A 26,211-nucleotide genomic window follows, 5' to 3' on the forward strand; every position below is an offset into this window, starting at 1 on the left:
TCACCAGACCGGAATTTTTAAGACAATCCTGGGCATTTAGAGGATGTCTGAGGAATGAAGGTGTACTGGTACTCATTTTCAAAAAGAAGGGTTATGTGCAGAGCTGTACAGAGGGCTAAAGCTAATGAGGTTCATGGGAAAGAGTTTTTGAAACTAGATTTAGACGATGGGTCACGATCAGTGAACAGAAATGTGGCTTCAGGCTGAAAAAGAGCACTACAGATGTGATGCTTTCTGTAACAGTGTTGATGGAGAAGAAGGAGCTCCACTATGGGAAACAGAGGGACATCGCAGGGTGAGTGGTTTGGAGACAAAGTTAAAGAGTGCAAAGAGGATAGTGGATGCACTGAAGAAGGGATATTGAATATGGAGCTGTCAGGCCAAAAACGCCTTAAAATTTACATCTACTAACCATCTACTCAGAACAGCCGGAAACCAAAAAGTCACTAATTACAGAAATTAGACTAACTGAAATAGGAGACTTATACAAATAACACGGGGCAAAAAAGAACCATGTTTTTACTTTGACTGTTGCTTCAAATGAGTCAAAATCTGAACCTTTTAGACTGACTTCATACTGCACCATACTAAAATTCAGCCAACAGGAAAGCATCATAAATGGTGCTTTGTGTCCCTCTAGTGGATTATTTAAACTGTACACTAACCCAATGGTACCTGATGTGTAGTCTTACTTGATATAAATAATGTGATTTTATTCCATCTTCTGTGTTACTTCCTTGTTGTTGTTTTTTGTTGTTTGTTTATTTCTTTGTTTTTCTTTAATGGAGATATTGGTTACATTGAAAGGGGACCTAATTTACAGAAAAGAAGAAGAAGAAAGAAAGAAAGGAAAAAGAACTAAAAAGAAGGGAGGAAAAAAGAATTGGACAAGTGATGGTGCAATTTTCAAAGGAATTTGAGTCTGCCTTTGACACTCCCTTAGGCCAAAAACATGTGAACTACTGTAAGGAGGCAACGTGCTGCCTTCAAGTGACAAGGCAAAAACAGCCCTTCAACGCTAAGAAACAACAAGAACACGGACTCACCCTTTAATGTATGTGCGCCTGTTCCTGCCACAAGCCAACAAACAAATACATTTTAAAAAGTTCAAATTTTGGTTTATTACCTCAAATTTCTGACAAAATAACTAGAAATTAAGAAAATAACTCGAGATTTTAAGTTATCAAATCAAATATTTTGGATTGCAAAACTAGTTGAGAAAGACACGGCAGAGCCATATAAATGACAGGTGCTCATAGGAGCGTTTAAAAAAAAGACAAATCTTAAATTCTAACCTCAAGACACTGTCTCACTTAGCCTACTATTATTTTATTAAATTACAACGTTATGATATAACCAATCTTCATCAGGTACAAAACATAATTATGATTAGACATGATGTAGCGGGCTTAAATTCTCGCTGTCCTCACTAAGAATTGTGCCAGGATATCTCACGGCAAAGATTTTACAGATAATATTATAATTAAAGAAATGTTTAATTATTTAACAACAAAACATGACATTGGTGAAATTACATATGCACTGGTTAGAATAATTACATTCTGCAAAGACTGATTTGATGTGTTTCTTTAAAAAAAAATGCCTTTCTTAAAGATTTAACGGACGAAACGAAGAGTTCGCTGCACTATTTCTCCCCTCGTTGCTAAATGTGCTGCAATTAGAAGCGTTTTATTTGAATGCGTTGAAAGCGTTAGGAAAATGTGCGATTTGTTAGATCTGTAATCACCACGCACGGCTGAGTGAGCTGGCGTAAAGTTGGAGACTCGGAAGTTGCGGGGTGTCACGTGAACGCGGCATCAGCTGGCGCGTGCCCTGTGCTGACGAGCCGTTGCTGGTGGAAACAGCTGGTGGTTTCTGTCAGCGAACTCTTCGGGATCGAGAGCAACGTTATTGCGAATAAAAGTTCAAAATAGACTCGAAACCGACTGAAGGCGCTCTTATTTGAATTTCTGCGGCTCTCGGAGCAGACGTCGGGTCATGTCATCCCGTAAAAGCCACTTTTTGTGAGGCACTTGTTAATTGACGCTCCAGCCTGTTAGCACTGAACCGCTGTCGCTCGGTGCACCGGCTGCTAACGTCAGCTAGCTAACTTTGTAGTCCCATAGCAACTGGCACAGTGCAGGTTTCCTGGCATCGCAGAAAAGCTGTCAGCTGTCGGTTTTTAGTCAACTTTGGACTGAGGGAGTTTTTTTTTTTTCATCATGCCTCACATTCATTATAAATTCTCCTCCAGACTCAACTACGACACGGTGGTTTTTGATGGCGTGCACATCACGCTGAATGAGCTGAAGAGGCAGATCATGGGCAGGGAGAAGCTCCGAGCCGGGGACTGCGACCTGCAGATCACAAACGCGCAGACCAAAGAAGGTAATAAAACATGAGTGTGCACTGATAACGAGCTTGTTTAAACTGAAGTCAACGTCTTCAACTTTGTCGGAAAGCACGTGGTCCTGCTATCACAGCTGTTTGGAGACAGAGGTAAGCGTTGCGTCACCTCTTTCAGGTTAAACAGGGCAGGGAGTGGGGGTCCAGAAAAGTCAAGCTAGGACAAAAGGGCCTAATGAATGGACCACATTCCTGCCGCTTTTACGCCTCATGCTTTTAATCGTGCGGCCTGACGGTGGTGGTGGGTGAGCCCTGTCAGTGCATGTACAAGTCTCAGGGGAAGCCTGAGTTAAAAATAGCAAAGGTGGAACAGGAGCACCTCTTTATTCATTATCATACGGTTAAGAGCTCCCAGATGCACACGCATATGAATGAGTTATTAGAGTATTTGCTGTCATATACTGTGGCATGAACAAAAGTAAACATGGCCAAGAAATAGATTAAATATGTAATGAACTTTGTAAGAGGATGGGGGGGGGGGGATCAAATAAGTGTAATGGAGCAGGTTTGTTGTGAATATTGCACATGAGGGTGGTACAAGTTCATTGGGATGTTTGGCTATTGTGGGGTGGCTGTGGCTCAGGTAGCAGAGCATGTCATCAAGCAATCAGAAGCTTTTCATGGTTTTATGAAGTTATGAGGGCTCAATGCTGGAAAAGGACAGAAAATAAAAATATGTGTTTAATAAATTATTTTTAATTTCTATCAACTTCTTGGCTAGACTTTGCCTTTGTCACGACACCTCAAGCCAGTTTGTATGGGATACTGACCCAGGGCCATATTCTGCAGTTCACCTGCTCCTGGTGGGTGGAGGTGTTTGGAATTATGGGTAGTTTGTTTAGTTTTGTTTGTCTTTGTTTTTTGTTTTTTTTAAAGGGTATCTTTTGTGGTAGTGTGGCGGTAGTATGATAAACGAAAATCTTTGGATTGTGGTGTTTTGGTCAGACAAAATGTCACCTGGGGAAGCCGACTCCTGAGACAGACATTTTTCACAAATGGATAAATCTATCTTTGTTGCAATCCCAGCATATTTTAAGACTTTACATTATTACCTATTTGGCTTGTCAGTCAAGCTGAGACCTAATCTTATGCTATTTATCTTCTTTTTGTTTTTAAGATTCCAGTTAAAATTCTTTCTGGTGAGCTAATCATTACCCTTAAAGCCTCACTATCTTCATCTCTCCCTCTCAGAGTACACTGACTGTGGCAGTCTGATCCCCAAAGGTTCATCTGTCATCGTCAGAAGGATCCCCAGCTCGAGCAGCAAGACCCACAACAAGTGAGTCTATATTTTTGGAGTTGCCATCTGATTTCCTGCACTGTTATTAGTCCCTGCCATAGCAAAGGCTCCACCCTGCCTGAGCAAGCTACAACCTGGAATCCAAAGCTTTACCTTCAGTTTTGAGGTTTCACTGCAAGAGGACTTATCAAGAGCCAGGGGTAGCAGTGGATACTAGCTAAAGATTCAGTTAAGCTAATAAGAGTCTACCTTGACCCCAAAAAAACCAACCCCAAAAAACAACAATTTTAATAAGAAAAAGAGTCTTAATTTGCTTTATTTTGTCAGTGACTGTAAAGCTTTTGCTGTGGTTCATGAAAAGCACTGGTTTGCAGGTAGAGGCCATTTGAGTTTTGAGGATTTTGCATGACATGACCATGAGAAAATACTCTGAGGAAACTACATGGTGACAAACTCGGTGGTTACCCAAATCACTGGTCAGGCTTACGCAGTAGAACCAGCAGTGTTGTGGGTTTTATGCTTGGAAAGCAGGACCTCGCTGGAACAGACTGGCGGTCATGTGACTAGCCGTGTCAGCACCCTACAGACTGGTGAGAGGAATGAGGGCTAATGAGTGGCGTAACACTGCCAACAAGATTAAAAGCAGAAAATGAGCTCTCCACCTGCATGAGGAGGCTTGTTTATCCTCAAAAAAGCGATAACAAATAAACAAAAAAACAACAATAAATAACAATCATTTCTAAGTCTGTTTCTAAAAAGAGCTTGGACACTTTTTAAAATGTAAATAAAAACAATGCAGTGATCATTCATACCTTGTTTTTATTAAACATTGTCCAAACAAATATCAAGTGTATCTAATTTGGAAAATATTCTGTAATGAAGGACATGCTATGCTTGGACCAATAGTTTTCTCAATAGTATTTCTCAACATAAGATGTACAAACAAATTTTAAGATTTCGTCACCTTCTGTAAGTAATGTAATTTAAAGATTTATGTAATCTAGCAAAATCTAGACGAGGGAGTGGAACTGACTGCATGTGCTCAAGAAAACTATTGTTGGGCATGTGGTTCATTGCTGCATGTACAAATGCAGGTTAATAGTTCCCAGAGACTTAAAAAATGCCCTTGTTCTAACTTTGTGTGAACATTTTGTTGTTAATTCAATATGAGGATATTTTCAAACAAAATAATTGTCAATGTTGACATCTTTCAATTCAATTTCAATTTGATTTTATTTACATAGCGCCATATCACCACAACAGTTGCCTCAAGGCGCTTATTCATTTTATAAATCACTTTCCCAAATCTTATCTTATCTTTCTGTATATTTTACTTCCGAGGAGCCAGACTTTTATTTATTTATTTAATTTAAAGTGGTGTTCAGCAATAGTTCTCAAGGCTTTCTGAAAGTCTTTCAGTGTTTTTCTTTGGAGATTGACTGTTTTTTTGTTTTGTTTTTTTACTCATTTTCACTCCAGTCCTCATCCTTGATCATTCTTAGAGGCGTGTTTTTGCTTTGGTAAGCTCCTTAACGCTGACCTACGAATCATTCAAGCTTAAAAAGGCACAGAAATAAAGGGATGATTCAGTGTTGTCTACGCATAAGACGACTTGGGAAAATAATCATTTGAACCAAAGAACCAAAGAGAAATAAGTTGTATCTTTAGACACTTTTTCTACATGTTGTTACATTTTACACAGCATCCAAATTTTGGAGGAATGAGGGTTTATAGAAGTTTAACAATATCAGTTTAGCTTTCCGCCCATGAGATCCAGACCAATCATTTAGTCCACATATCAGGAAGAACCCTGAACTCTGAGGTGATTCACTGTTTTCTGTTCCATCAGCTCTAAACAACACAAGAACTGAAATTTAGCCTGTCTGTACCTTTGTGTTAGCTCTTCTGAGTGTGTTAAAGAGTCCTCCCAATGTGTCTCTCAGAGACAGAAAATATTCAGCCTTTTCAGTTTTGCCAGTTGTTCACAGGTGCCCATGTGAACAACTGGCTTTGCTGGCGTTTCAGAAATTGCTCTTTTCGTTGAGTGGACATCAAGAACTGCCTTCCTGGGGTATTTCCAATGTAATCACAGGGGACAAACTCTGCATTCCTGCTCTGTTTGTTTTAAGGCCAATGTGGAGCTTCAGCAGTGTGAGTAGGCAAATCAAGTAGGCAGCTTTCAGGGTTGTTGTTCTTGATATATAAAATTCTGTCTGTGTGGTACTGTCCCTGCTGTGCACCTCGGCAGGGAATGCTCTGTATGGAAAAACACAGAAATCTTATTTTAAGGTCACTGTAGGAAGATATCTTCTTGATTTGTTTAATGCAGGCTGCTGAAACCTGATTTGCCTGCTTTGTCTGCACTTTTCTGAACAAAAGAAAGCACTCCGTTGTAGATTTCATTATCCATCACTTTCACTGAACCAGCTTTTAAAAGTGCTCTTAAATTTTACATAAGACTGTTATGTAAAATTTGGACAACTGACTATTGACAGGAAAAAAAAAAAATCTGTGCCTCACACCGTCGTAGAGGACTCTGGTTTAAAAATGTTTTTTTGTTGTTTTTCAGTGAGCGATCAGAAGTCCAGCTTCACCACGCCTTTGGAGCCAGCAGAGCAGTATGTAGCCAAACCACATCCCACAGCACTTTGCCTTCAGCTCCACAAAACACACTTTTTTTTTTTTTTTTTTTTTTTTTTTTAAAGATTGTGTCTTTTAAAAATGGCATGCTGCGTTTTATAACAAAGAATAATAATACATAGAATACATGTGACATGCATCGTTTTCTTTAATTAAGCGGAAAAAATGGATCAAAGCTGATGTGAATCTCGGTATATGTATTTTACAATCACAGTATAACAATTTAATAGTGTTTGAAGATAACTGACTAAAAAAAGTAAAAAAAAAAAAAAAAAAAAAAAAACATTTAAAAAGAAAGTTTACAATCAAACCGGTCGTATGTGCTCACTTTTATTAAATAAATATTCTCAGCTGTTATGTTATCAAGCTGCTGTGTCACCAGTCAGCGTCTATTGTTGAAGATTGTTCAGTATCTTTCTGTGGGAGGTGGAGCTGCTCGGGTGGGTCAAACATTATCATGCAGGCCAGCTATTCACAGCTGATAAACCCAACTGTTTAATGATGCTGGCACTGCCCAGTCTCGCCTCATCCAGAAGCCACTTTAGCACTTTTTATGGTCTAAATTCTATCAACTCTGGGCAAATACTGCATAACTTTAATTTATCAGGCTGCTGTAAAGTTCCAAATTCTTACTGAAGATTTATAATGTGATTAACTTAGAACCACCATAATTGAAATCACTGCCTTGGTGTGATGGACAGCGTTATTAGAAGACACCCTTCAAGTGGAGAAATATGCAGATTTGTGCTGAAATTAGAGTTGTATAGCCATGTCATGTTACATGACTTTAAGTAATAAATGCCATCGACTGCTAAAGTAACAGAGCTAAAAAGGCTTATTCTCTGATCTATAACAAGAACAAAAGAAGCTCATTCCTCAGGGACCCAGCTGTGCATTGTAAGTATTTCATTCTAAAACACTATAGTGCGGTCTTGTGTGTAATTCAGTTAAAGATGGTAAAGTCAAACTTTCACTTGCTGCAGTCTTAACTGGTGTGCACTGACCTGATTTCTCTCTTTGGTTTCTCAGTAGGAGAAGTGTCTGCCACTCTTCTTAGTGTTTTGAGTCTGTTGGACCGACGTGGACAGACTTTTTAATTTTGTGTTGTTGTTTTTTTTCTACCAATAAAGTTATTTATATCAAGCTGTGTTATGTACTGAGTATGTGTTTCTTCACTGTGGAGAGTGACGCTAATATACACTTCTACACAGAGAAAAGACAATGGAATCACTGGCCATTTATCAAGCTTATAGGGCCACTCCACCCATTTTATACTGGATTCCTCGTGCAGGGGGGCTTGCAAAATACTGGTATTGGGAATCAAAGCTGTAGAGACAGAGAGATGCAGACCAAAAAGACATCACCTGAAATTCACATTAACAATATCATATAGTTCAGTCAAGAGGTGTTTCTTTTTGATTTGCATGCTGCATTTTAAATGCAACATTAACTTTAAGGTTTAAGTATAAATGTATAAAGCTATAAATTACATAGTAAGTGTGTGAATTTGGACTTTTTAGATGTTTACAAAAATGTGTTACATTAACAAAGAATTGTAGCCACAACACTTCACATCAGCAGCTCCTGTATAACATAACGAGTATAAATTATTACAGCTGACGTGCTTAAACGATGATATCAGAGCGAAACAAACAGATGTTTCAGAGTACCATCTTTTGACCTTCATAACGTTGAACATTGTGTCATATGTGTACTGTATGTGCCTTTTTTTTTGTAAATGTTGCATATCTTGTTGCTGGTGTATTTAATTTCTCTGTATAGTAGCAGCTTCAGCTAAAGGCTCACTTCAGGGATGTTTTATCTTTATCTTAGTTTAATTTACCCTATTTGGCATGCTTTCTGGCCTATCAGCCAAATATTTGTACAATTCAATATACTGATCTACATGAGGCAAAAGACTCATTAAAGCAGTTACAGCTCACTCTGAAAGCTCCACAAAACTTTCACAACAGTCCAACAGAGACATTCTGGTCTTAGCCAAAGTCTCAGTTTCAAGCTGGTAAAGCTCACAAGATTAATCCTCTTGGGGCCATGCGCGTTTCTGCATGTGTGTTTCTACAGTGTTTCCATTTAAAGGCTACTACACCAGAACCTATTAAACAGGTTTTTCCTGTCCAACAATTCATGGCCTCTGTCACACATGCAGTTTGGATTTCTTTCTTTGCTCCTCTGTTCCAGCACAGTAGAGAAGGATAACATAAATAGATCCTCAGACAATAATAATAAATGCTTTCCCCCCCCAGAAAAACACTGGCTGGACAAGTGTACATTCCCAGGATGCTTTGTAAAGTTTTCTTTACATTTTAAATTAAAGATTTTGGAGAAATGCAGTGTGAGCTGTGTGGACAGTGATCAGTCACACTGTGAAAATCACAGATGGATGCTGATGCAAATTTTATGTTCATTTAAATGACACTTGTTACTTTCAGTTTGTTTTACGAAATCACAACTAAAACTTTGTGAATTGTGGTTTAGCCCAGTTTGGGGGTAAAAGTTTGTAGCTCAAATGTCTTGTTTTGTGTGTGTTTGTGTGTATGCTTGTATGTCAAACCTCAAACTTTATTTTCAGACATTTTTGGATAAACAATTTTAATCTTTTCCCACGAGCTGGGTAACCGGGGGCGGCCGTCATGATTACTTTTATGAAACTTTTTTTGTGTTTAATTCTGACAGATGGATGATCACAGTTCTACAAGAGCCTTGTCCTTTTTCTCCAAGGTAATGCTATTTTCTATTTCTCTTATGCACGTTTATCTTGGTTTACATGCTTCAGTCCAAGCCGAACACTGATCCTCACCTGACGTCTTTGTGTATGCTGCGCATCATACATTTAGATGCAGATGGCTAACCTGGTTGAGGTGGATGCATCAGAGGAGGATAAGATCAAAGTTATGATAAATCAGTCCATCTATGACCCCATGAAGTGAGTCATGTATCCTCACACTGTCGAGTTTCCATCTCTCAAACTCTTCTCATGTTCTCATATCTCTCTTTACGTCTTCCTTCTTTATTGGTTGATGTCCTTTTTACATTACACATTCTCACTCGGCTCTTCGTATTATTCTCCAGTGTAAACACAAAACCCAGCAATGTCCTTTCTGCGAATTACACCTGTTATCGCTGTGGAAATCCAGGACACCACATCAGGAACTGTCCTTCCAGCGGGGTAAGGCCATAATGTATCTGTTAAGTGACTTAGCTACTTGTACAAATTGTGAATTGAAAAATAAACCTGGGTGAGTAGTAGAATGTAGAAATGTATAATTTCTTTGAGTGCTGATAGTGTTTGCGTATGCACATGTGTACTTCAGATATCTGTAATGCTTTTCCTGGATTTCTGTTATATTTATTCTTTAGCCAACATATTAAAAATGGCCAAGGTTCCAGATAATGAGATAAGCACATGTGCAGTTTCTTTTTACTATTGGCTCCATATTACATCAGCAAGTTATCCTAATATGGTCATCTCAGAGAGATACCTCTGGCTGTGAGCACAAAAGCTTCACCCATCTGCTTTTCAAACCTTCAGTTTGCAAGGATGAGGCAATCAGAGTAGCTTGTTTCAGCTAGAGGATTCATGGCTGAGGATTTATTTAACATATCAATCATGCAAAGCTAGTCTACTAGACAAGAAAAAGTATTTTTTTTTTAATATAAAGCTGGAATCTGTGACTTTAAATGTAGATGTTTCTGTCTTTGACAGCAGGATAAAAACTCTGAGGCACCCCTGAGGATAAAGAAGAGCACGGGCATCCCACGTTCCTTCATGGTCGAAGTGGATGATCCCAACATAAAAGGCGCCAAGCTGACCAACTGTGGTCGCTATGCAGTTCCTGCCATAGATGCGTGAGTGTAAATAAAAGTGTTACTGTGTGTGTTTATTAATGTTTCTTTTGTTTGACAGTTGGGGAAATACATTTATTTAAACTTTTTCTTAGAGTTTGCCTTCAGAAATGCATTTATTATTCATGGCATAGATTGAACCAGGTACTGGAAACATTCCTCAGATTTTTGTCCACGTTGACATGACAGCATTACACAGGTGCTGCAGATTAGTCGACTGCACATCCATGATGTGAATCTGCTGTTTGACCACATGCCTGAGGTGTTTTACTGGATTGTGTGAGCTCATTGTCATGGCTAAGAAAGCTGTTTAAGTTCATTTGAGCTTTGTGACAAGGCGGATTATCCTAATGGAAGAAGCCATCAAAAAATGGGTACACTGTGGTCATGACAGACATGGTCAGCAATAATATGCAATAGAGCAACTATACTTAAACCAAGCTCACTTAGTACTAAGGGGCTCAAAGTGTGCCAAGGAAATAATCCCCCACAGCATTACACCACCACCCTGAACTGTTTATACAAGGCAGCTTTCAAGCTGTTAACTTTAAGGTCTGACCCCGTCATTCAAATATTGCTGCAGAAATCAAGACTCATCAGAACTGGCAACATTTTTCCAGCCTTCCATTTTATAATTTGGGTTAGCTTCTGTGAACTTTGGTCTCAGTTTCATGTTCTCAGCTGACAGGAGTGGCAGGCAGGTTGGATATGTTGTGCATTCAGAGATGCTCTTCTGCATACCACTGTTGTAACGAGTTGTTATTCGAAAGAGAGCTGTATTTTATATAGATAGATAGATGGGTAGATAGACATCCTCCTTTTCAGTCCATGCTCTGTACTTTTGGCTTATTAGTAGCCATTTTTGAAGTCACATGTCAAATTAACAGCCTTCTCTTAAAGGTACCCAATTGAAGTAAATCTAGTTAAAAGCATCCTGTTAATAAATAAAAGTAAACAGGCTTTATTGTCATTTCAACCATGTGCAGCGGTACAGTACACACTCAAGCGAGACAACGTTCCTCTAAGATAATGGTGCTACACATAAAAGACAATCAACACAGGACTACATAAAGTGCAAGTGTGAAAAAAATTGCAGGAATTGCAAAAAAACAAAACAAAGGCAGTGCAACACCAGACAGAACAGAACGATACAAACACAAGACAGCGCAACAGAAAAGTGCAATAATGACGGTGGGTTGGACACAAAAGTAAATGTGCATGTACTTTTTTCTGTCCATAGAGAGGCATATGCTATTGGCAAGAAGGAGAAACCTCCCTTCCTTGCACAGGAGCCCGAGTCTGAAGACCAGGATGATCCCATACCTAGTGAGCTCCTCTGTCTGATCTGTAATGAACTGCTGGCTGATGCCGTGGTCATACCCTGCTGTGGAAACAGCTACTGTGATGAATGTGAGTGTCTGCTACACACACATAAGATAAATTAATAGTTTAAACATCTAATCACCTGAACCTGATATCCAGTTCTTACTAATTCAATAACCTAATTACACAAAGTACAAAATTGTAGAAATGTTAAAGTGTGTTACAGATATCAGCAAAAATGTGCAAATATTGCCTACCAAAAGCAGCAGAAAGATGAGTGCATGTCGGTCACAAATGGGCACAACCAGGATGTCATACTCTCGACAGTGAAAGCACGGCACTGGTTCAAACTGTAGGACTGTGTCACATTATTGTACAAATAAACAGTGCTCTGGTTGCTCTTTAATCTCCTTTTCTCTCACTCAGGTATTCGCACTGCCTTGTTGGAATCAGAGTACCATATCTGTCCCACCTGTGACCAGTCAGAAGTCTCTCCTGACACCTTGATAGCCAATAAATTTCTCAGACAGGTGAATTGACAGAGTGATAATAATTATACATTATAGATTAAAATGTTTGTAATAATGCTTTCTTTTTCAAGGTACAGTTGATGTTGTACTGTTGATCGGTAACGTCTCACCAGAAGATTCAGTGGCAGCATTCACTTTGCTCTCCATCCATTTTTCTCCCACCACAGGCTGTCAACAATTTTAAGAAAGAACAAGGACAAGACAAAAGCCTGAAAAGAAAACCAGCCACCTCCCAGTCTCAAAACCTAACTCCAGCACCAACGCCTGTCCCTACCCCGCCCCCTGTCCCTACCCCGCCCCCTCTGCCCATGCAGAGCCAGCCACAGAAACCTCAGCAGTCATCCCACAGCCAGCAGGTGAGCCTTTTAATAATATGTTTCACCTGGCAGGCAGGAAAAATAAAGAACCTGCAAATAATATAATTACTGTTTTCTTTTCAGGATAAGACCTTTGGTAGGTCTTGGCAACATTCTGTATTTACCCAAAGAAGAAATATGCATGTACTGTCTCATATCCTGATATAAGTCATTTGTTATCCTGATAATGATATAAATCACAGTATAGTGCATTTTCTGTAAATTCAGTGAATATTTTATATAATAACCAAATCAAAAGTACTTTTTAACATATCAATATCAGCCTTACGTTAACCTGTAGCAACACACACTAAATGACCCCACGTAGTCACATAAGAGCTTCTATATATTTTCTATATATTTACAGATATAAGTTGTAATGGCCACTATTTTCTTCTTCTGAGGTTTATTTTGTGCACCTGATGGCTCTAGCCCCTCGTTTAGGAATGAGAACCCAGATGTTTTTTGGCTGGTCCTTCCTGTGGTGCCGTGGTGACTATTGCAAAGCATCATCTAAAGGAACAATAGACATTTTAATATCATCACTTGATATATTTTGCCATATCGCACAGTCCTAATGTACTATATTCCTCTATTGTAAGTTATTGGTTTGGCTTATTGGCTTTGATGAAATGTTTCCCAAATGAGGTGCAGTGATCCAACTTTTTCAGGCCTGATATTGATACAGACACCTTGGCTTTGGGTATCTACTGAAAAGAAGTTCCAGTACTATTATTAAATTAATAACCTTTCTCACTGTAGACTTGATTTAATATCATGCCTTAACTTTATTTTTTTTAAAAAGGGACAAATGAAAAGAATATGAAATGCTAAATTCATATTTATGACTAAAATCATTTTTAAAACTCTTGCAGTTTCCTTTAATTTGCAGTCGTGATAGTTTCTTCTTACCCGGTTTCTAGTTTTATTGGGTGTCCACCGTATCGTATAAGGAGTGTAGCACACAAGAAGACATTGTTGAGAAAACAATGGTAATAAAGTTCACAACAGCATATTAAGTTTTATTGCACTTATGTTAACAAGCAATAAAAAGCTGTCCAAAAGGTATTTAACCTGAGAGACAAAATATAAAGAGAGCGACAGAGCTGATGAGGACTCGATTCAATTAAGATCTATTTGTGGTAAACTTACAAAGTTACTAAAAACTAAGAAAACTTTGTTTTCTACTGCTGTTGCAAGAGTATAATACCTCTGTTGTTCACCATTTGCTGTTAACTTGCTCTATAAGTTAGCTCGTGTTATGTGTGGCACAGCAATCGTAAAAAAAAACCCCATCTAATTTAATTTAATTCTGTAGATCAGCCCAGTAAATTAGCCATCATCACTAATAATCATTTAAGCTTTGGGATTCTGTTTTAGAAAGATCTTCCTTAGCATTTCTGTTTCCTTGTTTGTTCCACTGGATTTTGATCCCTGCAATGTTTTCTTGGTATACCCCCTGTTCAGGACTCTCTTCTGGATCATCTAAAGACTGCAAATACACCACCACAGTCTCAAGTCTCTGAGGTTCAACCCACAACAACAGACCCAGCCTCTGAGAATGACACAGCAGGCACATTCCTCCAGCCTCTAGAAAACCAGCTAGAAATATCTGAGAAGTATGTATAATATTACACTGATTTTTACATGGGAATTTCTACATCCACATTGTGGACGATCTTCATAATATTTGAGGATGTTAAAGATGTCCCACTCCAGCCAGACAGCAGTGAAAACACACTTACAGCTGTTTGGGAGCTCCTAGTGTTGCCTGACAATGAAGTAACGCTCGTTGTCTGACGATAAACTGTGAATTTAACTACTGTATTTCCAATTTAAAATCAAAGGGTTTTAAAATAGCTGGCGCTGCTATTTATAAAAAAGAACACTTTGGAGTAATTTCACTGTAGCTGCAGCTTTGCAGTGTTGCTAAAGAGGTAAGAATGAGGAGAATTTAAATGATTGCGATCATGTTGTGCTGACTGTGATGTATTTACTCAGTGAGATTGAAGGAAAGATGTGCAGTGACTCAGCAGGTGCTGCCCTGTCTGGAAAGGTTTCAAACAAAGATCCGACTGATCCACCGTCACGGCCCATAACACCGGTGAGGACATTCACACAGGAACAGTCATTCTCACTCAATAATAATGTTTTTTTGTTTGTGTTTTTTAATGAAATCTTGTGGCATTTGTGTCTGTTTAGGATAATGACGCTCCAGTAGCAGAGCAGCCTCTGACAGGTAGCGTCAGTCAAGAGAATCAACACTCCTGCTCAGGTGAGTGACTAATAAACATTATCAGTGTGTGATAATCTATTCCCTACTGTTAACCTTGTGTTTAGACACATGCCAGTAATGTCACTAAAATCAGGAAATAATGAGGAAAAAAAACACTTTTTCTTTGAATCAACAGGTCCAACCCCAGTATACCCTGAATCCTCAGTCAGCTTGGAGAGGTCGGTAGTGTGTGTTTCTGAGTTAGGGGTTTGTATTTGCCTTTTTCCACTCATTAAACACTGACATCTTTTACCTTTCCTGTACCTTCCTTATAGCTCTTCTTCATCTTTGGTTTGTCTCGCTGGAGGAAAGACTGAATCTAATACCCAGCAGCTTTCTACCATCCCCTCCACATCATCCTCCTCTTCATATTCAAATACTCCACCACCTCTTTTTCCCTCCCCACTTTTTCACACGTACTTATCAGCTCAGCAGTCGCACAGCACTTACCCTCCTGGATACCCACCTGCCACACCCATCTGGACCCTTCCAGCCCCCCAGGGTACCCCTATCCCTTCCCTTTGCTCCTCTACTACCACCACCTCCTCCATCCCTCATCTCATTCCCCAGGAGTGGTACAAGTATCAGAGAAAGAAAAAAGAGAGGTCTGTACCTTCTTACAGAATTATGTTTATACTATTCTATAGATGTACATGATAAACTGAACATAAAATATATATTTTATATCTTTACATGTCACTTTTTGTCACTCAGGTCACCTCAAAGAGCATCTGGCTACAGACGCTCCTCTTCACATTCAAAGTCTTCCACAACCAAGGCCTCTTGCTCCTACTCTCAGTCTTCAAGTCGCTCTGAGTCTCGCTCTCGCTCCAGAAGCAGATCAAGGTATTTTGTGGCCCTTATACAGGAATGTTATTTACAGTTTTTTGCTGTTTTGCACCATCCTGAAATGAAAGGACTTCAGGACTGACAGAAACCGATTTATATACTAAAAACATGCAGGACAAATACAGAGCAAAAAAAAACCCAGTAGCTCTGTTATGTTTAAAAACCTGAAAATTCACATTACATTTGTGGAGTAAATAAATAATATAAAAACATTTAGTACAAATGTAGAGTAGTGCAAATGTCATTAAAAACTTATATGTATAATATAAACCTAAGAGAACAGTAGGAATGATTTCCTGAAGCATTCTTTATGGAATGCTGCCTCAGTAGTGTAGACTGGAGCGGGTGAGATGGGTTGTTTGTGGTGGAGAGCAGAAGACGATAGCAGTACCACTCATGATGATGGAGCTCTTCTAACAGTACCACAGGCTGGTAGAAGATCTCCAACATCAGAGCTTTCTCACAAAGTACAGTCTGCTCATTCCCTTCCTGTTCACAGCATTATTCTTGGTCCTCCAGTCAAGTCTGTCATTCACGTAAATGCCTGAGTACCTGTAGCTGTCCATTGTTTCCACCTTCTCATCCATGATGTTAATGGGCTTAGTCATAGTTTTTTTTTTTTTTCCCCTCTGGAAGTTAACCACGATCTTTCTTTGTTTTACTGAAATTTAATAGGAGAATCTCCAAAGAATAAAAGGGCACCACAGGGCCTCCACAACCACCTAATAAGACCCACCAACCAATAATCATGTATTTTACATACAGTGAAAACTGTCTTGTGTTTTCATCTTCTTCTTTAGACACCGCTCTCCCTACTCTCATCAGAGAGACCTGCACACACGCTCTCGCCAGCCTAGCTCTTATACCTACTGTTATAAACGCTCGCGCTCACCTACACCATCCTCGTCGTCTTCACCTCGAAGGGCTCGTCATTCCAGGTCCAAGTCTCCATCAGGCAGAAAGGACCGCCATCACAGTCGCCATCGTAGCAAGAAGTCATCTTCAAGCAGCAACCACTCCAGGAAGCGGGGAGAGCGCTCAGGGAAGGAAGCGGCACGCTCAGAGGACAGTATTTCCAGAAACATGTGCACAAGTCAAGCAAACAGCCTGGAGCTGGACAGGGAGTGCTACCTGCAGTGGAAGAATGAGTACAAAGAGTGGTATGAGAAATATTTCAGCAGCTATCATCAGCTCCACCAGCTGCCTGTTCCCCTACTCAGTCTTCCTCCTCCTCCTCCTCCCCCTCAGTGGGTGAGCACAGACAGAAGCAGAAATCAATCGCAAGCCAGCTTGAACTCTCGCTACCAACCACAAGATAGATGCCCTGCTGAGATGGATGGCTGCTCCCCCTCGTCGGAGTCATCCAGTGACAGTCGCTCTCCCCCATCTCATTCTTCAAGCGAGAGTCGCTCCACGCCGTCTCAGTCATGCAGTGACAGCAGTTCCTCTGTGTCTTTTAAGGCTAATGACAGCCGATCACCTCCATCTCAGTCGTCCAGTGACAGTCGCTTCACGCCATCTGAAGACAGAGCTCAGCCGAGAGCATCTACTGAGAGGTGCAATGAGAAGTCAAGACATAAACAAGTCACGCTTTCAAAGAGTAGCATGGGAATGAAACTGCAAGGACCGAGTACAGACAATAAGCCACTGAAAAAACTGGAGGAGTCAAGCCCACTGAAACATGAACAAAAGAAGAAGAAGAAACAACCTGAAGACAATGGACAGGAGACTTCGCCCGCTCATGCTGAAAGCTCTAGAGATGACAGCAGAAAGGACAAGAGGAAGCACAGCAGTGAACCAAAGGCCTGCAAGCATAGTACTCCAGTACAGAAAGATTCAGACCAAACTGTCCTGAAACAAGACCAACCTGAAAGAAAATTCATGGAAAGCAATTCAGAAGGAGAGGAATGCTGGAAAAGAGGCAGAGATTTAGACTTTAGTGATGGGAAGAGACAGCACAAAGCAAAACCCAACAAAGAGCTAGACAGGACGAGCAAAGAGCGAGAAGAAAACCCTGGAGGCAGCAAAACTCCTGACTCTAGATTAGAGGAGAATAGGAAAAGAAAGAATGAGGATCTGGTGAAGAATGAAAGGGATGGTAGTCTTTCTGGTGAGATGCAAAGTGGCAAACACCTGAAAACAAAAACAGCAGAGGAGCCTGAAAACCGTCTTAGTGAATTCCTGAAACCACTTGACAAAGAGAAGCAAAAAACAGAGAAGAAGTCAGAGAAGAAAACATGGCCTCTGACAGCGAAAGACATCTGGGAGGAAGGGATGAAGGTGAAACCGCAGATGAAGATAAGCATCAACATCAACCTGGATGGCAAAAGGAAAGAGGAGAACAATGGAAAACACGAGGTTACAGGGAAGGCGCAGGAAAACATCAATTACCCTGAAAATAGAGAGGAGGTTCAGAGGGTCAACAGAGGTGAACTAAATGAAAAGGAATCCAGTAGAAACCAGGAAGACCGTTCTGAAGACAAACTGATACAAGGTGAAGGAGAAACAAGACTGACATGGGACAAATTTACCTTCAGAGATGATAAGGGAGCGATTGCAGGAGAGGAGGAAAACACCAGAGAAAGAAAAGACGATGAAGACGAGGGGGAATTAGACTTATGGCACTGTGCGCTCACGGGAGTGGAGGAGAGTGAGACAGAAAAGGGGGAAGAAGAGAGTTTGAGAGATGACGACAAAGATCAAGAGATGGGAGACTCACAGAAGGAGCAAGAAAATACAGAAGCGTGGAAGGAGGAGCTGATGGAAGGCATCGAGATGATGACGAGGGAGGAAGGTACACTGAGGTTCAGCTCATCAAGGAGCAAAAATGAAGGCCACCAAGATGGACCTAACACCAAGCTGGGTGATGGCAGGTCAGAATGTTACTGCTTTCATTTTTTTAGATGTTTAGATTAAATAATAATCTTATCTAATCTTATCTTATCTGATCTGATAATAAAATATGATTGCGTTTCTCAAAGTCTAGATCAAAGTACATTACCAAGACAACTAGTTGTTACAAGTTGTGGTGACATTGTCATATGTCTTTTTTTCTGTCTGAACACCACTGCTGATCCTAAAGATGTGTATTCAATTTAAACTGTTCCTAAACTTAGAACAACAGTAATTCCTTTCACTGGAAAAAGTGGAAGCAGGTAGAAAACCCAAAATTTATCTGAACAGCCATTTAGATTACTATAGTTTTTTTTTTACATTAGATAATTAACAAGTAAATTAAGTTCAACATTGTTTTACCTCTAATATAAGAACATAATACCCTGGATTGGTCTTTAACAGTCAGGGAAATATTTTCCTATCAGAGCTGCACAGAATTTGCAGTCTTATCATTTTATCTTTATTTGTCCCACCAGCTCGGCTGCTATTTGTTTATCACATCTTCACAGCAAGCGCCTTGTCTAACATTCACATGCATTCTTGGATCTCAGATTTTCCTCACTGTTAAAACATGCTAGTTTAATTTTCCTCATGTCTTCAATTGAGTCACTGGCTTGTTACTCGAGTTAGTCTCTGCAGGGTGGCCGCCCACTGCTCCTAACACATAAAACACAGAAAGTAATTTTCTCCGCAGGGATCTACAAAGACTAAAGAACATCCTAGGATGCAATTAAAGACTAAAGAGATCTAGTGTTGCAGCTGTGTATCTTCTTTTATTAGATTACCTGTGATGTTTAATCTTGTGTATGTGTGTTGGGCAGCCGTGAAGAAGAGAGTCGTCAGAGGAGGACAGTGGTGAAAACGTTGGAGAAATACACCCAAGAAAGATGGAAGGAGCTGGTACACATTCAGGTGTGTATGTCAGCCCAGGTTATATAAGCATCCACCACCTAAGTTCATCCCTCCATCCATTTTCTTCCTCTTATTCTACTCAGGGTTGTGGGGGGTCTGTGAGGCAGGGTATACCCGGAAAGGTCCCCAGTGTGGGCAGGGCTAACGCAGAGAAACAGACAAGTGTATGGGCAATGTAGAACCCTACTAACTGCATGCCTTTGGACTGTGTCGGGAAGCCGGAGAACCGGAATACAAACTCATCATAGTGAGGCCCTGGCCAGATGGTGGATTCACATATAGGATCTTATTATCAGGCAACCACTGTGCCACCATTCTGTCACTCAATTCAATTCAGTTTTATTTATAAAGTGCTGAATGACAACAAGAGTTGCCTCAAGGCACTTCATACTGTAAGGTAAAGACCCTACAATAGTAGAAAGAAAGCCCTAATTAGATAACCCCCTGTGTACAAGCACTCGGTGACAGTGAAAAAAAGAAACTCAAAAAGGAAAAACTCCCTTTTAACAGTCACCTGTTACAACCAGTTGTGGGTTAAGGAAAGGAGACAGGACAACTGATTACATGAGGAAGAGTGCCAGAGATTAATAATAACTAATGATGCTTAAGCTACTATGACTATGACTTACTCCCTTAAAAAAAAAAGTCATGACGTCTGAGTCACATTGTATTTTTACTTTTATTTCCCAGGCACCCCGATCAACATGGGAGAGAGACGATGAGCAGGATGAAGGAAAAGCCAGAGTTCACACTGACCGTGTTTCTTTGACTCTGCCTCAACCGTCAGTGACCAACAAAGTAGAGGGTGACGAGGAACAGCGGGGAGAGAGGCGCAGGGAGAAAGAGAGAGATTCTCCTTGCTCCTGGTCACACAGAAGTGTGGCTCCCTCTAGTGGCAAAGACAGAGCTGTAAGCACCACATCTGCAAATGCAGGCAAGGAGACGAGGAGAGAGATGGACAGGCAGAGGAACAGAGAGAGGGAGAGGCAACAAGAGAGGAAAAGGTCAAAAGAACAAACAAGAGAGGAAGGAAGTGGGAGAGACGGGGACAAAGAGCGAAAACGCACTGCCTATCTCCCCACCTCCTCTCAGTTTTACTCCTTCTCAACATCACACGATGCAGATAGGACAGATCTGCAATACGGGGGCAGCCAGGGTAGCAACAAGAGTTCATCCTGTCCCAGCGGGAAATTCACCAGTGCCAGAAACAGGGAAAGCAGCACGATAAGCAGAGAACCCGTCCTGCCTGATGAAGATGCACAGAAAACACACAGAGAGCCATCACTGAATCTCAGATACAAAGATAAAGACTACAGCCACTACCACAGTAACCACCAAGATTCATCAGGGAGTGATCGAAATAAAGACAGAGCTCCAGGGACACACCACTCCCACAGCCGGGGTAAAGGCAGAGACCTGCTCCCCTTTGAATCTCCTGGATACTCTCAAAGAGAATCCCCTCATTTGGGGTTAATGCAGAGCAAAGCTGGAAAAGAAGAGTGGAAACCAAACAAGGCTGAGAAATTAGTCAAAGAAGGCAAAGAGGGGAGAGAAAATCGAGGCATGATGGCTGTGCAGGGTGGAGGTGCCTGGTGGGAGCATGAGGCTGATTATAAAGTGGATGGAGAAGAAGGCTGGTTCGGGGGAGGGAGGGATCTGGAGGAAGGGGAGATGCTCAGCAGCCGAAGCAGCAGCGTCGGCTCGTCAGCGAGCCAGGGGAACAGCAAAGACGACAAGAGGACAGAGAAGGAGAGGAAACAAAAAAGGCAGAAAAAAGAGAAAAGGCAGGCGACCCTGGAGCAGCCGCAGGACAGAGAGCTGAAGAAACACACACACAAGAAGTCCAAGAACAGCAGAGAGGGCGCAGAAGAGGAGAGCGGAGGAGAGGGGGCCGACAGGTGGAAACGAAAGGAAAACCACTGATCCCCACTCGGATGTGTCACCTCGACTCTAAAAATAAAGTTAAATTTACTTGAATGATGTTTTTTTCTCTGACCAACAGGTGCCTGGATTTTGTTTTTTGTTGTTACTTTTGTTTAATTTTTGCTCCAGGATACGTTTTGTATCACGTTAAGATCTTCATAATTCATTTATAGCATTCGCAATCCTCGTATAAAATTGTGAAGAAACGGCACTTTATACAAAATTCAAAAAAAAGAAATGAATGTGACTGAAATCACAGGGCGAAGCTTAACGCTCTTGAATTATTTTGACTTGAAGGATTTTTGCACTTGTTTACAACTTGCTCAGGACTGCCAGCAGTTACGATTCACATGAATCTGCTATGGATGGAAATCTTACATTTTGAATAGTCAGTCGATAATTTGCCTTGCCTCGCACAGGGGTGCGTTTGGATTACTGAGAAAAAGATTGTAATCATTTAAAATGCACAGCCTTCTGTGAATATTTAGGATTTAACCTCTGTGTTGTATTTTGTTTATTTATTAATTTTTTTATGTTTAATCTAAAAACTACTGGATAGATGAATGATTTAGTAGAGGCAAGTTTAGTTTTTCCTGTTTTGAGGGAAATAAATAATCATTTAAAAAAATCTAAAATCTTGTGTTTCTGTCTGGATGTCTGCTGATTCTACAAGTGAGGACAAGTGGTACCTGCAGGTTTAATATACAGTACATCTACTTCACTGCACTTTGGATTTGACTTTCTGTTGCATCTTTACCTTAAAGTCTGATTATTTTTGCAGATAAATTCTATTACAATAGATCCAGCTACCACCAATATATAATAAACAGCAGCTATTTATGTACTGTTCTGAAAATCCTGCAGGCCAATTCCTCAATTTTATAATCCTGCTTAAATAGCTGAATAGCACAAGGGTTGTATACTCGATGTAAAATATATTTAAAGTAGATGCAGTAAACATTATGTGGGATGTCACTTTTCAGAGTTATGCATTGACATCCTGATTTGGCTGAACCCTGAATGCACTTCCTGAAACAACCCAAAGGAATTTTGTCTCTTTCAGGGATTGAGATTTCAATTTGAGTTTTTGTGTTTTATTCAGTCTAATTTTATTCAGAATGAATTTTCATAATTCAGTTTACTCTTGATCATTTGAATTTTTTTTTAGTTTTATTAGTTTCAGTGTTTGCTTTAGTTTTTGTTTTGTTTTTTAGAATAATATTACATGAAGAGCATATGTGAGAGACAAGATTTGGGAAAATGAGCACAATCGTTAGAATAAAAACTTTTTGAAAATAGTTTAAAGTCTTGTAACAATCCAAAATCTCAGCACGTCCATCAAAGCCTCATCATGCAGGTTGTAATAACGTTTACCAAACAAATACTAAAACTAACATTTCCTCTGTATTTTTTTTTTTTATTTCAGATTGTTTTCCAAGTTAATAAAACAATTTCAGTTAGTTTTAATATTTTTGAAAAGTCTAGTTTCTATTTTTATTTTAGTTATCTAAAGAGTTTTTTTTCGTTTCAGACTTTAGTTTATATTCACTAAACTACAGTAGTCTTGGTGTAAAACACTACACTATCAAGCTAGAGCAAAATAAATAAATGAAGCTATGAAAAATACAGAGTACAAAGTACAATATTTGCGTCTAAAACATAGTGGAGCAGAAGGACAAAATAGAAGATCATGATCCTGAAAAATAATGCTTAATGTTTTTATAGACCTATACGGTGATGGTGCTGTGCAATATTGTACGTTTTGGCATTGATCGTATACCAATTAAATATAAGGCCGATATTGCTGATGCCAATATTGTTATTGTTTCTTTTAACCCATAAAGGCAGCTTATGAAGGGAACAGCAGTGTGTCATGATTTATGAGATGATGAATAATCATCACTTCTGAGCACATTTTAATGACCATGAAATGATTGTGATTTATACCTTTCCACAAGAATAAATAATACAATACTATTAATAATACAACAAAACACACTTTTCAGCTTTTCGTGTATTTTGAAAGTAGATTTGTCGGAGACCTGGAGTGTAATTGTGCACTTTGGGTCAATTTCTGTTGTTTAAATGTGCATAGCTATAAAAAAAAAAAATAGACATGCCAATCAACACAATTCAGTACATACTGCGCTTCTGTATCTATATTTGAATTGATCTACCAACCTTTATATTTAAGTGGTGTTTATCAGACAAGACTTAGGCTAATTTAAATATTTGTATAGCGTATCTTATTTTAATTTGTTTATTTGTTTAACTATCTGCATTGTATCCCCAGTTCTCTAATATGCTCTGTCCTAACTAGTTAACGTTTCCACCCTGCGGCCTTGGCTGCTAACACAACAGGCTAAGCTGTTACTATCACTGTGAGCACGCTAGCATGCTAAAATAGCCAAACTGATATTACTCGTCCTTACTTTAAAATATTCTAAATAAAGTTTTCTCTTCTATCACAGTCAAACGTGTCTATTTAATATATTATTATTATTCCTTTTATTACCTCTGGCGGGCTGAGTATGTTGAGTATCCATTATTTCAGCCGCTAAAGGCGGTCAGGTGACTAGGCTGGCGCACAGGGCAGGTAGGCTGATTTATGGTTTAAATCCTCCGCTTAAACAGTCCCTGTGAATTAACTGAGTGAATCTGTCAAAGTAAAGAATCTGTACAAAGCTTTGGTGGTCTGTTATTTTTGCTTGGAGTTTGTTTAGCTGTTTAAAAGTGAGTCACATTGGAGTCTTAAGAACAGCTGTATGTAGGCAGCCATATTTCTCTTTAATTATCTGCCAGTACAGGAGACTCTGTTTTCTTCCTTTTTTAGTTAAGAGTTTGAGGGGAAGTTGGTCTGTCCTTGTTTTGTCATATCAGTCAGTGTAGCACTACCACTGTCAGATCCAGGGCTTAGACTGTTGCAAAACTAGAAACTAGTGGAGCATGGTGGCTCTTTTCAATGCAAATTAAATTTAAAGGCTCATATTTCTGCAACTCCTTAAGTTGTAGGAGTACTAAGGTGACTTGTTTGTTTTCTCTAGCTCAGGGGTGGGAAACATTGTTTTAGTTCTTGGGCCACATACAACCTGTTTTGTACAAGTAATAATGTTTAAAGGGGCTCGTAACAACTTCTGCAAAATAAAAAAACCCAATCCTATCTCCTATTACCTTAAAAATTTGCCAGACAAATAAAATCATTATTTCTTGTTCAGTGATCGAGTAAGAAAACAGGTGATGGATATATTTCAAGAGCACTTTCAAGTACATTTTGAATCAACTTTTTTTTTTAAATCTAAATTAATTGACCATCAAACCACATTTGAAAGGTACAAACATTTCACATGTAGATCTTTTGTAACTAAACATCTGGTATTTCATGTCTTTATGATTCAAACAACTAGTCTCGGTTAGAAATGCTCAGACATTTCCCCTCCTGTAGAAATGTTTCACACATTACAATGGGTCACATGGGTCGGGTTAGACAAATTGGTGGGCATGTTATGGCTCCCAGGCTGCATATTTGACACCCCTGAGCTGCAGGTTGGCCAATGTGCATTTAGGTCAGAAAGATTTGTGCTAATTGCTGACGGTTGTGTGGAGCATTATCTGCAGCACTTATGCAGAAAATGAAAAGTTATGAGCAAGTTATTAAAACGCAGGGAAAAAATAATTGCCCTGCTGGTCTCCATCCAGGACGGTCTTCTCAAGAGCGACTCCTCCTGGTTAAGTAAAGCTTTTGAGTAACATGTTTTCCAGATGTCTTTCTCTTTGGTGTGCAACCTGGCACCTCCGTCCGAATGTTCTAGTGCTTGTAACGTTATCTGAAAATCAAATAGTTGCTCTGCACTTGAGCAGTACTGTGCAAAATTCTTGAGCCACCTCTTATTTCCTTATATTTAGTTTCTAAGGAGCCAGACTTTCTTATTTTTTAAGTGCAGTCTTGAGCAATAGTTCTCCAGCTTTCTGAAAGTTTTGCTTTTGACAATGGCTCATTTTTCACTCATTTATTTAACATAAATTCCTGAAGATTACTTAAAAAAATTAGAAGAAGGTTGACTAAGAGAGCTCAGGCTGTGTTGAAGAATAAAGGTGGTCGTACCAAACTCTGTTTTTTTTTTTCTTATATACTATATTTAAATGTGATTTTTGCATGTTTCAATAAATCACTAAACCTACTGTTCATTTGAAGGGTGACTCAGGACTTCAGCAGAGTTCTGAAAACATTTATCAAGGCTGTCACGATGAATGATCATTTGCTATTAAACCTGAAATGTGGACATTATCTCTGGAATAGGACACTGTAACACCATCTCTGAGCTCTTTGTCTTTGCACCGTTGCATGTTGCCGTCTCTCCGCTCCAGTTCAAAGCAGCCAACATCTCAGCCAGCTGACCAGAGACTCGCTTCTCCTCCACTCATCTGTCTACTTTGCCTGCATTACCAGGTAAAGATGCTCACACTGAACACAATAAATAAATTTTTTCCCCCAACTTTACTTCCTGCAACCCTTAAAAAAGCACTTGAATCAAAGCAGGAGCCAAACACAGTTTCACGGAGAACAAAGACGTGCTAACGAAGTCGCTGTTTGGACAGGTTGGTGGTTGTCCGCCATGTTGGGTTTTCTTGTTAGAACAAATATGAAAGACATGCTCAATATGCCTGATGTCTATGCTGGCGAGGGCTGTTGTGCTCACCGTATGTGTGTGTGTGTGTGTGTGTGTGTGTTGATGGTTGAAGTCTATCCAAGCATTTCTTGCTTCATTAGCTCGCTACAAGGAAAGACATGGCAGAGATCCAGGCTCTCTGTCTTTCTTTCCATCTCTTCTGTTTTACCGCTGTGAGAGTAATCACCCAGTGTTGTGCCAAGGCATGCTGGGATTGAACAGTGGAGATGGTGTGGGTGTGGGTGGGGGCTGCCCGACTTGGGTTGAGTCCAAGCCTCTGATGGAGAGATGCAAGGACACCCGAGGACAGTCGATAATCTGAAATACTTTC

The 26,211-nt window shown here is 39.8% G+C and overlaps 1 protein-coding gene across 2 annotated transcripts; it reads left to right on the forward strand.

Moving 5' to 3' along the window:
- Positions 1-233: 233 nt before the first annotated feature.
- LOC116311413 (retinoblastoma binding protein 6) lies at positions 234-22,281 on the forward strand. 2 transcript variants are annotated; one of them, XM_039611020.1, is made up of 20 exons: positions 234-295; positions 2,255-2,388; positions 3,598-3,685; positions 6,216-6,264; positions 8,981-9,025; positions 9,142-9,230; positions 9,377-9,473; positions 10,011-10,153; positions 11,391-11,560; positions 11,900-12,003; positions 12,171-12,359; positions 13,827-13,978; positions 14,361-14,463; positions 14,562-14,634; positions 14,771-14,813; positions 14,910-15,239; positions 15,349-15,480; positions 16,284-18,356; positions 19,200-19,290; positions 19,981-22,281. In XM_039611020.1, the coding sequence occupies exons 1-20, from the start codon at positions 249-251 to the stop codon at positions 21,211-21,213; spliced, it is 5,385 nt and encodes a 1,794-aa protein (XP_039466954.1). In that variant the 5' UTR covers positions 234-248; the 3' UTR covers positions 21,214-22,281. The 2 variants fall into 2 exon arrangements, with proteins under 2 accessions (XP_039466954.1, XP_031584381.1); XM_031728521.2 differs by lacking the exon at positions 234-295 and having other exon boundaries at positions 1,827-2,388.
- The last annotated feature ends 3,930 nt before the right edge of the window (positions 22,282-26,211 follow it).

Source organism: Oreochromis aureus, linkage group 4 (assembly GCF_013358895.1).
Source record: "Oreochromis aureus strain Israel breed Guangdong linkage group 4, ZZ_aureus, whole genome shotgun sequence".
In the NCBI taxonomy this organism is placed as follows: domain Eukaryota; kingdom Metazoa; phylum Chordata; class Actinopteri; order Cichliformes; family Cichlidae; genus Oreochromis; species Oreochromis aureus.

Bases quoted from the DNA above. Each gene is read 5' to 3' on its own strand.
- LOC116311413 (XM_039611020.1), top strand. From the start codon at position 249: ATGGAGAAGAAGGAGCTCCACTATGGGAAACAGAGGGACATCGCAGG. The intron at 9,474-10,010 runs GTAAGGCCATAA...TGTCTTTGACAG, and splicing joins GGAACTGTCCTTCCAGCGGG to CAGGATAAAAACTCTGAGGC. The intron at 14,464-14,561 runs GTGAGGACATTC...GTGTCTGTTTAG, and splicing joins CGTCACGGCCCATAACACCG to GATAATGACGCTCCAGTAGC.